Raw genomic sequence first — 15,401 nt, 5'->3', positions numbered from 1 at the left:
CCCAGGACTGATCTCCTTTACAGTGGCAGACCCTGAATAAATGTTCACTGCATGTATGCCTATGTGTTACTGAGCCTACAGAATACAAACTCTTTTATTAAGATTTGCTCACATGTCAGTTAAAGCATATTAAGAAGTCATGTTTTATGCAAGGTCCTTGACATTTACCTGTTGTCTTTGACCATAATATCTGTTTCCTCAAGGTCTGTTCCTGACCCCACTCTCCCATCTTAAAATTCTTTAAAACTGGTTTTTTTTTAATTACCTTTAGCTAATATATATATATATATATGTATATATATACATATATATATATAGCCTTGGGCTTTAAAACAATTTCATCTAACCTCAATCAGTGCATAAATCCAATTCATGACATAAACATTTCCATGGTTTTGCTTAAATATTACCAACAGCTGAGAGTCCTGTAACAAGCATCTACTTGGTCAAAACTGTTCATTAAATTACTTCAGTACCTTATTTTCCTCAAAAATACACCTTTCATAAGGGTTCAACACATAATACCATTCAATTTGCTTAATCAAAATTTCAATACATACATATTTATTTATATCTGCACACACACAAACACTCCCAAATCCTTTCTTCAAACAAAATCTTACAAAGAAACCTGTTATACTCAACACTAAAACAAATATACTATATGATGGGAGTAGCTAAAAAACTCTTAGTCTATAGGTGAATAATAAACCAGTATAATTCATTTTTGTCTTATACCACAGGAAAACATCTACAAGACTTATTAGAGTAACAAACTTGAATGACTATAGTTTTCAACCCAAGGATTATACAGGATTATAATACTCTGGTTTCTACACTGAAATTATAGTTAAGTAGTTAATTATAGTTAATACTAAACAGTAGTATTTCTTAGCTTTTATTCTCATAAAAGTTTCACATACCTGGTCAGCTAACATAAGTACAGTTTTCATTGTGAACCTTCTTGAACAGAAATTGAAGAGGTCTTCAAGGCTGGGTCCAAGAAGATCCATAACTAGCACGTTATAGTCTTTTTCCTGACCATACCACCTAACAAAGGGAAAGAGGAAGGCATTATAAAAAGCTGATTCTCACTTAACATCACCAAATTTTAAAAACGTAAGATTGTTTCCCTCTAGGTTTTTATTTAAGGTTGTTTTCCTCTATTTAGCTGATGACTGCACTTACTGACTACATTGCCCAATACAAAACAATGTATAAAGAGATTTTTTTCTGTCAAGCAACCCACTGTCCCATTAAGTTAGTGGCAGCCTTACTAAGGCTTTTTAAGCAAGGCAGGTGAATTCTCTATCCACCCACCATTAATTCCTGTAACCTTGGGCAAATTTCTAAACCTCACCTGCTCTTACTTTTTAATTGAAAAAATGAAGGAGATTTTTATCAGTCATTCCAAAATGTTTCAGAGAGTAAATATCCATTTTATTATAACTTCTGTTCCACTTCCTACCAAGCTCTATTTATAAGGAGTCATATTTTTGCTTAGTTCCAGATTACAGAAAATAATCCTATTACCACAAGGATGACATTCACTCTTCATTGGAAGGATCATGCTTTAATTATCCATTGCTGTATTTCTGTGGACATACATTTATCCCCAATAACTCTAGGAACATCAACTGCTAATTTCAGAGACTCCAAGGACTAGGAATCATTGCAGTAAGTGATTGCAAGTTTCTGTGTCTCTACGTCAGATAAGGGTAGTTTCTGAAAAATACGCACTATCATTTTTATTTTAAACTTAGCTAAATTATGAATTTTGCTTGAGGGAATTCCCTGGCAGTCCATGGTTGGCTGGGACTTCTTGCTTCTACTACAGGAGGCATGGGTTTGATCCCTGGTCACGGAACTAAAGATCCCACACGTTGCACAGTGCAGGCAAAAAAAAAACAACCAGCTTGGGGAAAAAAGTGGCTTTTATTTAAAATGTAAACAAACAAAAGGGTAAGCTATTTTAAAGCTGGACTGAAGTGATGTCTTTAATAACTCTAATAAGAAACTATACCTGGATTTACCATTTGAAAAGTTTATGTGTTTTTAAAATATTCAAAGCAGGGAAAAAATGCTTTAAAAAATCTGTTTTAAAAAACGTTTAGTGTTTTTGTTGTTATTCAGTTTCTCCATCATGTCCGACTCTTTGTCGGCCATGGCCTGCAGCACGCCAGGTTTCCCTGTCCTTCACCATCTCCCAGAGCTTGCTCAAACTCATGTCCATTGAGTCGGTGATGCCATCCAACCATCTCATCCTCTGTCATCCTCTTCTCCTCCTGCCTTCAATTTTTCCCAGCATCAGGGTCTTTTCAAACGAGTCAGTTCTTCCCATCAGGTGGCCATAATACTGGAGTTTCAGCTTCAACATCAGTCCTTCCCATGAACAACCAGGACTGATCTCCTTTAGGATGGACTGGTTGGATCTCCTCACAGTCCAAGGGACTCTCAAGAGTCTTCTCCAACACCACAGTTCAAAAGCATCGATTCTTCAGCGCTTAGCTTTCTTCATAGTCCAACTCTCACATTCATACACAACCAATGGAAAAACCACAGCTTTGACTAGACGGTTTGATTTAGGATTAGCACTGACTGGTTTGATCTCCTTGATGTCCTATGTAAGTGTGGTCCCATATTCAGGTCCAACGAATACTATCCCTGGAATTTTATGTGAAAGACCACAAGGGGACTAGACTTAAAAAGCACACGTTGTTTCCTACACTTTTGTTTCGCGTGTTCCTGAGGACTACTTTGCAAACAGGAAACATGAATAACTACCATCAAACACACAAAGAGGAATTCATTTTCACGTCTTTGCTGAAAAAGATAGCCTGGTTGGCAGAGTTTTTTTTTAACCATACAGAGATTGTGCCCACTGGCCTAAGAAAAGCAACAGAAGGGCCAATCTGCTAATGTCTGAGATTGTATCTAAAACTGTGTTCAAAGCTTCTGTAATTTTCTCATTTCAATACTTTGTTTTCCATACAAGAATTCGACACTGTTCACATCCATTTCAACATTTACTTTGAAGAAAAACTTTCACACGCTAAAAAGGTCACGGTGGCGGGTTTTTGCAAGGTGAGGGACAGGGATGGAAGTGGGAAGAGATGGGTAAAACAAAACAAATAATATTGAAAGATAAGTGATGAACAAAATGAAATATGGTTATGTTCTCCTTTCCTGATTCCTCTATTTTGTTTTCTTTTTCTTTTATCCTTTCTGTACTTAATTGCAGAGGTAAATCTGTGCTGGGAAGCTATTAGGAACTTCAAAACCAATTCTTAACACTATAAATATCCAATACTAAGAATTATGGCAGATTTTTAATATAAATCTAATTTAGCTAGGTTTTAAAGAAAAAGAAAAAGACTCTAATCAAGAATACAGAGTATAGAAAATGCTAAGGAAGTGAGGGAAAGTCACCAAAAGTCAAAGGCAAAAGAGAAAGCATAAATCAACTCTCTTAAGACTACACCTCACAAGTATATCAACAAATTTGTACCAACAGCTCCCTAACAAAATTACAATAAAGTAAATTTTACAAGCATCCAACCCAAACTAACCTGACATATCAAAAGCATAAATTCATACTTCACATGGCCATGAAAAGGCAAAGTAGGCCTTTAACAGAATACTCTCAGAATAATTAGAAACAAGGAAAAAATCAGATGAATTTAGAAATATACTTAAAAAAAAAAATCAAGTCATCAGGTATTTTTCTTCTTATTGTCTTAAGTGTATGAGTTTAAGCCCTGCTGGTTCAGCAGTAAAGAATCTACCTGCAATAAAGGAGACTCAGGAGACTTGGGCCCCCCTGAAGAGAAAATGACAACCCACTCCAGTATTTTTGCTGGGAAAATCCCATGGACAGAGGAGCCTGGAGGATCAAGAATATATAACTAATTTCTCGAAACCTAAGACCTCACAGCCTCCCCATCTGTGTCTTCCACCTGTGCAATCCAGCCAGACCTGATTACACACAGATTAGGCGCCAGAACAGTCTTCTGCTTACCCAAATCAAACTCACTCAGTTTCTGCCTTCACCTCCATGTTTTCCTTTTATTCTGAGAGCGTCTAACTCTCCATTTTCAATTGCAACATCCTAATATCCAGCTGTCAGAGAAATCTTCCTTAAGTAACCTGTCTCACACAGATCTCCCATTTCACACAATTCTCACAGCCACTGACTACTGCTTGAATCCAAGATCTAACCCCTTGACAGTACAAATATTCAGGTACTATTACTTTGGTGCTCCACCTGGTAACATAGGGCTTACTGTTTGTTTTTTTATAAGTCTTCACAGAACCTGGGTAATGAGCAAGCACTAACCTGATTCTCTGAGATCATTTAAGTTTGCAGACTACCTGAAATACACCAAAGTGAAAGCCTCACTCCTGTTTCTGCTTTCAACCAGAAACTCAAGGTCCTATCTTTAGACATTTTTTAATGTATGTAACAATGTGTTGTTACTAAGTACATACACTATGGTAAGAGGCTTCCCTGGTAGCTCAGAGGGAAAAGAATCCACCTGCAATGCAGAAGACCTGGGTTTGATCCCTGGGTGGGGAAGATCCCCTGGAGAAGCGAATGGTATTCTTTAGTATTCTTGCCTAGAAATTTCCATGGAGAGAGGAGCCTGGAGGGCTACAGTCCATGGGGTGGCAAAGAGTTGGACACTGAGCAAATGACATCTTCACTTTCACTTCACACTATGGTAATGTGCACATTGTAGGTAACTCTGACAATTTATGAGATTAAAAAAAAAACACCTGGTTTGATTTGGACCTTATTTAGTTTCAAAACATGCAGAAGAATTAAATCATTTAATGGATGAAAGTAAAAACGAAAGTACAAGGTCTCGTTTTCTGTTTCAAATGTCTTTAGACTCAGTGTTGCCTGATCAATCAAGGAAACAGGCCAAAGAATGAGTCTGTAATTCAAAAAAATCGTCATTACTTACTGAGAGCATTAAAAAAGGTACCTTAAGGTCTGAAGAAAATTCTAGCAGAAGGCAAGGTCCATCTCTGATCTCATCTTGTTCTTCTAAACCCCTATCCAAAGTAACTCTAGCTAAAAAATTAAGACACATGTGAAAAGCACAAACCTAAGATGACACATGTACAAGTCACTGGGGCTGACCAAAATATGCTAACAGAATTCAGAAAAGCAAAAAAAAAAAAAGAAAAGAAAAAGAAAGAAAATCAATGGGTTGAACTACATCTGTCCAAAGAAAGAAACCTAGTGAAAATGGTCTATTACCAGTCAGATTCTGAAGGAAGGATAATATTTCAATAGGGAAGGTAGAAAAGGATGTCTTAGGCAGGCGGCAAGAATAGACAGGTTCTTATAAAGGGGAGAATCAAGGTGACTGATAGTTTGGAGCTATATTATAGACTCTTGAATGCCAGGCTAATGTGCTTTAAATTTTATAGATAACTGGGAAAATATCAGTAAGGTATGTCTAGGACCTAATATAATTAAGTCAATATTAAAAGCTGGCCTTGGTATCAGTATGCAATATGGAACCTGGGGAGTAAAAGGAATGACAATGACATGAAGACCAATTAGAAGATTTCGAGCTAAGGGTTTCTTTCTTTTCCCTAATAAATCTCTACAAAAATAGAAGTACCTTAAAAAAGAATGAAATGAAATATTTTAAATATTGCTGTGAGACCCAACGACTTCCAAGAATAGCAAATCAGTGTAATCATCATAAATACTCAGTTCAGATTAAAGCACCTAAATATGTTCCATCCCTATAACTAGAACAATAATAACAGAAAAAGGAACATTTGTTTAACGTAGGCCTTCTCTTATGGCTTGATTAGTGTGATGGTTAATTTTATGTGTCAACTTTACTGGGCTAAGGGCTTCTGGAATAGCTTGTAAAACATTATTTTGAGGTGTCTGTGAAGTTGGCTCCAGAAAAGATTAGCATCAGAATGACAGGCTAAGTAAAGAAGATCACTCTCCCTAAAGTGGAGGACCTGAACAGAACAAGGCAGAGGAAGAGAAAAATTCCCTCTCTGCTAGCACTGAAATAATCACCTTCTGCTCTCAAGACATCCATGCTCCTGGTTTTCAGATCTTAGGACTCAACCTCGGACTTAAACCTTTGGTTCCCCTGGCTCTCAGGCCTTCAGGCTTGAAGCAGAAATGCACTACTGATTTTCCTGGACCTCCAGCTCATATAGACAGCAGGTCCCAGGACCTCTTGGCCTCCATGATTGTGTAAGCCAATCCCTCATAATAAAACTCTATCTATAATACAAGCATAGCTTTCTTTATTGTTCTTTGCAGGTGTCACTTTTTTTTTTTTTTAAAACAAACTGAAGGTTTGTGGCAACCCTGTCTTGATCAAATCCACTGGCGCCACTTTTCCAACAGTACGTGCTCACTTTGCGTCCATCACATTTTAATTATTTTGATATTTTTGTTATTATTATATCGTTGGGTGATCTATGATCTTTATTTTTGATGCTATTATTGTAAAAAATTACCACTTGCTCAAAGCTCAGATGATAGGCTAGCACTTTTCGGCAATAAAGTATTTCAAAATTAATACACATACTTGCCAAAAAATGTGTGTAACTTTGCTTTATTGTGGTGTTCTGGAACTGAACCTGTCATAACTTTGACATATGCTTGTATATAAGACTCATCGGTTCAATTTCTTTAGAGAGTTCTAATGTAATAGGAAGAGCCATTTTATGTCTTGTTCAGAACTCTGTATTTTCAGCATCCAGCACAATGCCTTACAAGCAGGAAATACTCAGTAACATTTGCTGAATTAAAGAACAAAAAGCTGTATTAAAGGTTTTAAGAGGCTAGGGCACACCTGACGTGGCAGATGAGAAAAACAAAGCAAGGAATAAAAAAAAATACTCCCTGTCACCAGGAAGCATCTACTCATCTTTGACTCAAAGAAGACAAATAATATGTAAAGTGGGCTTTGGGAAGCATCCCTACGAACAAAGCTGGTGGAGGTGATGGAATTCCAGTTGAGCTATTTCAAATCCTGAAAGATGATGCTGTGAAAGTGCTGCACTCAGTATGCCAGCAAATTTGGAAAACTCAGCAGTGGCCACAGGACTGGAAAACGTCAGTTTTCATTCCAATCCCAAAGAAAGGCAAAGCCAAAGAATGTTCAAACTACCGCACAATTGCAATCACCTCTCATGCTAGCTTTATTTTTCTGGGCTCCAGAATCACTGCACATGGTGACTGCAGCCATGAAATAAGAAGACGCTTACTCCTTGGAAGGAAAAGTTATGACCAACCTAGACAGCATATTAAAAAGCAGAGACATTATTTTGCCAACAAAGGTCCGTCTAGTCAAGGCTATGGTTTGTCCTGTAGTCATGTATGGATGTGACAGTTGGACTATAAAGAAAGCTGAGCGCCGAAGAATTGATGCTTTTGAACGGTGGTGTTGAAGAAGACTCTTGAGAGTCCCTTGGACTGCAAGGAGATCCAACCAGTCCATCCTAAAGGAGATCAGTCCTGAGTGTTCATTGGAAGGACTGATGCTGAAGATGAAACTCCAATACTTTGGGCCTCCTGATGCGAAGAGCTGACTCATTTCAAAAGACCCTGATGCTGCGAAAGATTGAAGGCAGGAGGAGAAGGGGACGACAGAGGATGAGATGGTTGGATGGCATCACCGTCTCGATGGACATGAGTTTGAGTAAGCTCCAGGAATTGGTGATGGACAAAGAAGCCTGGCGTGCTGTAGTCCATGGGGTTGCAGAGTCGAACATAACTGAGTGACTGAACTGACTATAAAGTGACAGTCTTAACAAGGAAATGTCTCTTCCTATACCATTTATCTTCCCATCTTTAGATTATCAAATCAGAGTCCTCATTGGACAACTGAAAGTATAAGCACTGAATCAGTGCTATAACACACCAATTTTCATAGCATCTACATTCTCAAGACACTGTATCTCAAACTCAGTCTCTTGCCAACTCATCATCATCCAACCTTTACCTTCCCTCTTATGAGGGTAGACGTTAAGGACCTTGTCTAGTACAATCTCACTCAACTCTAAGTAAACAAGCTCGAATTCCCCCTTTAGGTTGTTACTGCTAACAGTTCCAACCACCCTAGTCTCATGTCTGAATTTCTTTCAATGTTCCTATATATTAAATTTTGCCTTTCATAATATTATAAAAATTATAGACAGCTCTTCTTCCTATCCTTCAATAGCACCCAAATCACCATGGTCCAAAAAAATTACCTACAGACAATTCTTGTGCATCCTTTCCTATATCTTCCTTCTTGCTTCTCTTCGTAATCATGCCTGGCTGCCTTCTTTTCTTCCCATGTTTTGTTTTTGGTGTGTGTGCCTCGGGATTAACAGTTCATTTACGACAGTTAAGAAAGGCACTTCCTACTACCCCTGTCCTCCTAAATTACCAGAATCCAACAGGAGGCTGCCCTCAATTCTCAATTTAAATTCCCGAGTCTCAAGAGTTACCAGTCCTCCTGGTACTACATTCAATAGTTGATTGATAGAACCATCTATGAACTTCAGTCTTAAGACACTGTTGTGTCTTTTAACCTAAAACTGTTAGGATTTATAATGCTCTGTTTTACTAATGGCATTTTTCATCACAAAAACAGAACCATAATGCACCAGTCTGACTATATTTTTGATTCATGGTAACTCTTCAGCCTTTCTGAAAGAGAACCAGATACAGGACTAAATGTGGGGCATCTCCTGATTTTCTATTAACTTGGTAGACAAGACTGTTGTGTAACATCATTCTCCAAAAGCTTCTCTGCCTTTATTTGTTCCTTAGATTAGTGGCTTTCATTTTACTTTGAATACAAGATACATAAAATTTAATAATATAAACTTCTTTTGCCATCAAAACATCAATCTATTTCCTCTTCTCACAATTTCACATTTAAAACACAATTCATATTTTACAAGTTCAGTAACACGAAATTTTTATTCACAATCCTTTGGACTTACAATTGCAGAAATACCTTAAAACTGGTTTGAGATCCAGAGGGGTTTCACTAGAGAATGACACTCTATGCTGCTATTTTGCTACTGCAAAGAACTGGGAAATCAAGTTTTTTTTTCCTTTGCTGCACTGCCACACAGGCAATTGGGATCTTAGTTCCCAGACCAGGGATGGAACCACACCCCGTGTCCTGGATGTGCTGAGTCTTAACCAATGGACCATACCAAGGAAGTCTGAAAATCAGATTTAGTAAAGAAATTTATTTTTTATTTTTTTTAGTAAAGAAATTTAGACTAAAGTTTAGACAGAACAAAAGAAACAGTTTTAGAGGTAGAGGTGATCAGAGGAATAATTTTGATATGATGATTTCAAGAAATTTTAGATATTAATTTTACCTTTTACTTCACTGAACCTTTCCCAAAACTTTCCCAGGTCTTTAACTGGCTTATTTTCCCATCCTTACACTCTCACACCCGTGAAGGAGGGTATTAACAAGCATGGAAGTACTTTAATAAAAACTGAACAAGACTAGAAGGGGAAAAGAAAACAGTGGATATCCACTGAGACCAATCCTGCAACAAACAAATGTTTTTTTATTTAGCCACAATGACTAAGAACTTGGGCTTCCCTGGTAGCTCAGTTGGTAAAGAATTGGCCTGCAATGCAGGAGACCCCTGATCCATTCTGGGGTTGGAAAGATCCACTGGAGAAAGGAGAGGCTACCCACTTCAGTATTCTTGGGCTTCCCTGGTGGCTCAGCAGGTAAAGAATCTGCCTGCAACATGGGAGGCCTGGGTTTGACCCCTGGGTTAGGAAGAACCCCTGGAGAAGAGAGCGTTTACCTGCTCCAGTATTCTGGCCTGTAGAATTCCATGGACTGTATAGTCCATGGGGTCACAAGAGTTGGATATGACTGAGCGACTTCCACTTTCACCAAGAACTTGCTCAAACAAGTTATGTGTGGGTGGGTGGGAGTTGGAGTCGGAGTCACTAGTTCTGCATCAGGAGTTCTAAATCTTTTTTTGTTGTCATGGACTCCCCTTTGGACACACCTTTGACTGCCTAATGAGGCCTATTGATCCCTTCTCAGAGTATTTTAAAAGCATACTATGTAGCATTATAAAGGAAACTAATTTTAGAGTGATTCAGTTACCATAAAATTTCTTTAAAATAAATCTTGATATAGTAAAATACATGCTCTTTATTAAAGCACTACATAATAAAATATAGGGGCAGGTCTAATTAGTAGTTGAAGTATGATGGGAATAAAGACTATTATGAGATTCATGCAACAATGTGATACAAAAATATCTGTGATTTCTATTGGTGAGAAAGCCACAGGTACTGTCCAAACTAGTGAGGCACTTGAAAATAAACTTTGGAATTTTTTTTCATCCAACTCACTGACCTCTTGAAGGGAAGAAGGGATATCCCTGAACCAAGTTAAGAACCCTGCTCTAAACAGATTTTCTTTTTTAATTTCTGGTGGTGTTGGGTCTTTGTTACTGTGTGCAGGCTTTTCTATAGTTGTGAGCAGGGGCTACTCTCTAGTTGTAGAGCACACGCTTCTCACTGCGGTGCATCTCTCGTTGCAGAGCACGGGCTCTAGGAAACCCAGGCTTCAGCAGCTGCAGCTCCTAGGCTCTAGGGCACAGGTTCAGTAGTTGTGGTGCTGGGGCTTAGTTGCTCTGCAGCATGTGGGCTCTTCCCAGATCAGGGATCGAACCCTTGTCTCCTGTGTTGGCAGGCAGATTCTTTACCACTGAGCCACCAGGGAAGCCCCTCTAAACAGATTTTTAAGGTAAACAGACTGTAGATTAAGATCTAAAATTTGTGCAGTGAGTTTCAGTCAGCCAATAACAATGTCAACTGAGATGATTCATTTTCCTTCTTTATCCTAACCCTCTTACCTGCTACTACTAACCCTCTGCTGACAATATGACCCCTAAGATCTTTGAATTATGCTGTAAGATTTCCATTTCTCAGTCTTCCTGTTCCTTGCCCTCTGCTTTAAAACATGCATAGACGTTCCTTAACCTGCAAATTTTTAAAAACACAAACAAATGTGCCTTGATACTTGGTACTACCTACTACTAAAGTTCTTGTTCATTTACCCTTTCAACATTTATGGTGGCTAACAAGACAAAACCAAATAATTTTTGCTTTCATAGTTCATACCACAGTCTGTGTCGGCAAATTATGAAAGAGAAACTGATGGTGAAAGGTACAAATTGTGGGGACCCAATCAATTTTTTAGAGGGAAGCATTAGGGAAAACCTTTCGATGAACAAGTAAAGTTGATTCTTGAAGCATAAACAGAAGATGGTCAGGTAAAGAGGTGAGTAGGGGTTAGGAGTACACACTAAGCTTTGTTATTTACAAGAAACTGAAAACAGCCAGCACTGCTGGTACATAGCAAGACAAGATCACCCTATTTTCTTGTTCACAGGTAATTTGTTAAAAATCTAGTCTGTATCTGCCATCTTAATTTTTCTTCTTGGTTCCCAGTATAATGGTTATCATTCTCATCTCATCATATTGCCCAATATGATATTTCAAAGATCACAAATGGTTCTTGCTGTCACTGCTTTTTCTAGCCTTGGATACAGTTGTACTGGAAGACAGTATGTTAAGACCTGGAACCTCCAGGGGAACACAAGTATTAAAAAATACTTTTCCTCTGGGAAGTAGGACAATACATCTGTAGTTTTCACAATACCAATTATAAAGGGTTGATCAAATCTTTTTTAATAAGCAAACATATCAAAAGTAGATGAGTGGCTATCTAGGCCTGGTATGATATGGAGAGTAATCACTAATGTGTTCAAGGTTTTTGGGGGACAGAAGGGGATGAAAGTATTCTTTAATTGTATTATGGTGATGGATGGCAGCACAACTCTGCACATATAGTAAAAACCAATGAATTGCATACTTTAAGTTGATGATGCTTATATACATAGTCTCATTAAAACTGTTAAAAATCCTTTATTAAAATCTGCTCTTCAAGTCTGACTCAACACTTATTAAGCCGCTGCTCTCTGTGTGACACTGCCATAAAGGATGCCAAAAGCATCTTAAGGTCTAGAAGAACTGGTGACAAGTACAATATAAAAGGAACAACAAAGTAAATATGAAATATAGAGGAGTTAAGTAATTTACTCAGAGAAGATAAAAGGGAAGGCTTCTTAGAAAAGTTGGCATCTAAGCTATTTTTAAAGATGCCTTTCTACACAGTCCCCTAGTTTCAGTCACTCCTCTACAGTTTTGTGGTGCCATTTCTCTGCTATGAAAATAATGTCCCTCCCCCATTACATACACCAAAAAAAGCAGTTTCAAATACAATAAGAAACTCCAAAAATCTGGCCTCTGCCTGTCCTTTAAAACTGGCTTCCACTGACTGTAACATCCCATTATCGCAACTCTCCTCTTGCCTTGATTAACTTTGCATTTCCACCAAAGAATTCCGTCCTTACCTCTCAATTTCCTTTCTCTACTACCACTTCTACACTGATCTTGCTCAGATCTAAATAAACACCAGTCCTAATTCCCTAGCCGAAGTTTAGGTCTGTATCTCTGCTAACTTAATTATACAAGAGCTAAGACTGGGATATCCTATCACCTTAAACTCAACATGTCCAAAGATATAACCATCAATGCTACTTTCAAAATATCAAAATTAGGCCCCAGAGGGATTTCCCTGGAAGTCCGGCAGTTAGGACTCTGCACCTCCAATGCAGGGTGCATGGGTTGGATCCCTGGTCAGGGAATTAAGATCCCACATATGCATGGTGCAGCCAGATAAAAACAAAACAAAACTGGGTTCCCTTTTCCTTCTTCCTAAATTAAATTTCAAATTCTCAAGGCTGAAATGACTTACCTCTACTCCTTAAGAGAAAGTATGAGAAAATACACATTAAAGTCTTAGAGCAAGTAAGTCCAGAAATCAAAGTATCTCTCAATACACTATTTAGAGACCAAATAGTGTACCATTTTCTTTAGGGTACTTCTAGCAATATAGGAATCATTTGTATTAAAGACACTTTTACATATAAAGATCTAGGAGAACAAATAATTTTGGCTGGATGAAACATTCCCCCTCCACACACACACTACATTAATTAATTTGCTTAGTCAATTCTTCGTTAAGTAGATTATAGATTTTAAAAACAACTCAAATTTCTCTACATTAGCAAATGAACATACACAAAAAACAAACGATTCCAAAGTTTGATATAATCTTTTAGAAGAAGTAATAGAAGAAAGAACACAAAGTCTGGGCTTGATACGTTAACACAAGAATAAGAAAGGGGAAAATGGAAGAGGCAACACAAGTTACTAGAATGATCTAAGCTGAAAGAAAAAAGTAATGTATAAACACATGAATATCTTTTCATAAATTGAATTCAATGTAAATCTAAGCTAATAATACAGAACTATGCAACGTGTACTTATAAAAAATGCCCTTCAATAAATAAACAAATAAAAAGTGGCTCAATAAACCAGCAATTGGACTTGAGAATGGAAAGCTGGCTAAACTCACAGCATATGCAATATAAAGAAAGGAATAATGACTCAATTGATGGCCAAAAACACAAGTTCCAGTTCTTCCTTTGTCATTTTCTTACCTGCATAAGCCATTTTTGCTCACTGGTAAACATTTTTATACTTATCTATCAAGAAGTCTCCTAGTAAATATGAGATTATAAAAGCACTACACAAATATAAGGATTACTTTCATTACAAAAAGCAGTTGTCCAACAGTTATGAAATAACAAACAAGGCAATAGCATCTCCTACAACAGTCAGAGCCCTCTCAGCAAAATAATCACTAACTACCCCCAACAGCTCAAAACAATGAAGTGTCAAAACCTCAGCACAGTATTTCTCAAAGTGTGGTTCTCTGGTCTTTAGCATGAATTATCTGAGGTACTTGATAAAATACACTCGCAAGGCCCATTCCAGTACTGCTCAAACAAATCTAGGGGTGAGGCAGAAAACTTTACATTTTAAACAAGCTCTGAATGTAATTACTATGCATGGCTGATGTTTGAGAAATGTTGACTAAGCAGGATTCACAAGGAGACGTAATGGGGTCTCTGGTGACCTCTCCAATCAAGGCAATCTCTGGATAGCTCAGCCTGCTGTCTGATGTTAAGGAAAGGTTATGTCCTCACAGTATGAAATTTAGATATCTCTGCCACTAACTTTTAGCAAGGGACAAAGTCACAACTAGATATCAGGCACATGGTACATATTCAAAAAGAATGTAGGCCTCACAAAAATTATCTGTTCACTGAAATGTGCCCATTATCTGAAACTGCACAGCATACAGTTAAGTACTCACGTATACATGTATTTGTTGAATAAATGAAAAAAAAGTTTGCTTATTCTCTAGAAGGTAGCGTAAAGTTCACTGACTCTCTCCAAGAAAAGAACTTTAATTTTCAGAGAAAAAGCCAACATCACTCCCTTCCTTAAGAAGGATACAAAGTATTATTATGAAGGCTCAAAAAATGAAAACACTAGGTTTTCAGTAAGTAGATAGATGTGCTCAGATCTCAGTCACATCTGACTCTTTGTGACCCTATGGATTATAGCCTGCCAGGCTCCTCTGTCCATGAATTCTTCAGGCAAGAATACTGGAGTGGGCTGCATTTCCTTCTCCAGGGGACCTTCCTGACCCAGGGATCCAACCCAAGTCTTCTTTATCTTCTGTATTGGAAGGGAGATTCTTTACCTGCTGAGCCATCAGGGAAGTTTAGTGTTAATTTCAATAATAATTCAATAATTTCAATCAAGTGAGAACAAAAAAAAGCAAAATAAGGAAAGTATACAATTGAAAGACTTTGAAAATTTGGAATTTGAAACAAAATTTAAAAAAACTTCATGCTACCACTTTCCAACAAACAAGGCAGCTTTAAATCAGATTGCATCCTCCCCTCACCATAAAAGCCACCTTACATGTAGACAGAATAGTCTGGCAGTGTAAGCAAGTACTCAAAGCAGCCTCCAGAGGACCTGAAACATAGGATAGCCTCAATTTCAGGTTAATTTGCAAACACTGTCATTGCACACTTAATGCTGGCACAAATGAAACATGTGATATACACCATGTATGCTTAGTCACTGTCACCATCTTGCTTCCTCAAAAAAAAAAAAAAAAAAAAAAATTCTCCTGTAGAAAAATTTCCAAGTTTGAGCCAAAAGAAGTTCCAAAAGGCCAACAAACCACTGATAAATACTGACGCTGACAAAGGTCCACATTAGCAAGCCTTTACCGTGAAATTAACATATATTAGCATCTTGATATGTCAGTATCTCTACATCAGGATTCAAAGCTAAATCAACCAGTACAGCCATGTTTCCATTTGTTCACTTAAGAAATACTAGATTTGAAAAAAAAAAAAAAAAAAAAAAC

The 15,401-nt window shown here is 37.6% G+C and overlaps 1 protein-coding gene across 11 annotated transcripts in view; it reads right to left on the bottom strand.

The window, feature by feature from the left end:
- The window catches only part of CSNK1A1 (casein kinase 1 alpha 1), a 46,628-nt gene that overhangs the window by 22,480 nt on the left and 8,747 nt on the right, over nucleotides 1–15,401 (bottom strand). For all 11 annotated transcript variants that reach the window (XR_005720992.1, XR_005720991.1, XM_040239627.1 and 8 more), the window contains exon 3: nucleotides 924–1,050. Coding sequence is in view for 9 of the 11 variants with exons in the window: in XM_040239627.1 (XP_040095561.1) it covers nucleotides 924–1,050 (127 nt within the window). In the remaining 2 variants the exon portion in view is untranslated. The remainder of the gene's footprint in view (nucleotides 1–923; nucleotides 1,051–15,401) is intronic.

This window comes from Oryx dammah, unplaced genomic scaffold (assembly GCF_014754425.2).
Source record: "Oryx dammah isolate SB20612 unplaced genomic scaffold, SCBI_Odam_1.1 HiC_scaffold_5, whole genome shotgun sequence".
NCBI classification, from domain to species: Eukaryota; Metazoa; Chordata; class Mammalia; order Artiodactyla; family Bovidae; genus Oryx; species Oryx dammah.
The sequence above is the reverse complement of the archived record's forward strand: the minus strand, read 5'-3'. Positions and strand labels throughout refer to the sequence as shown.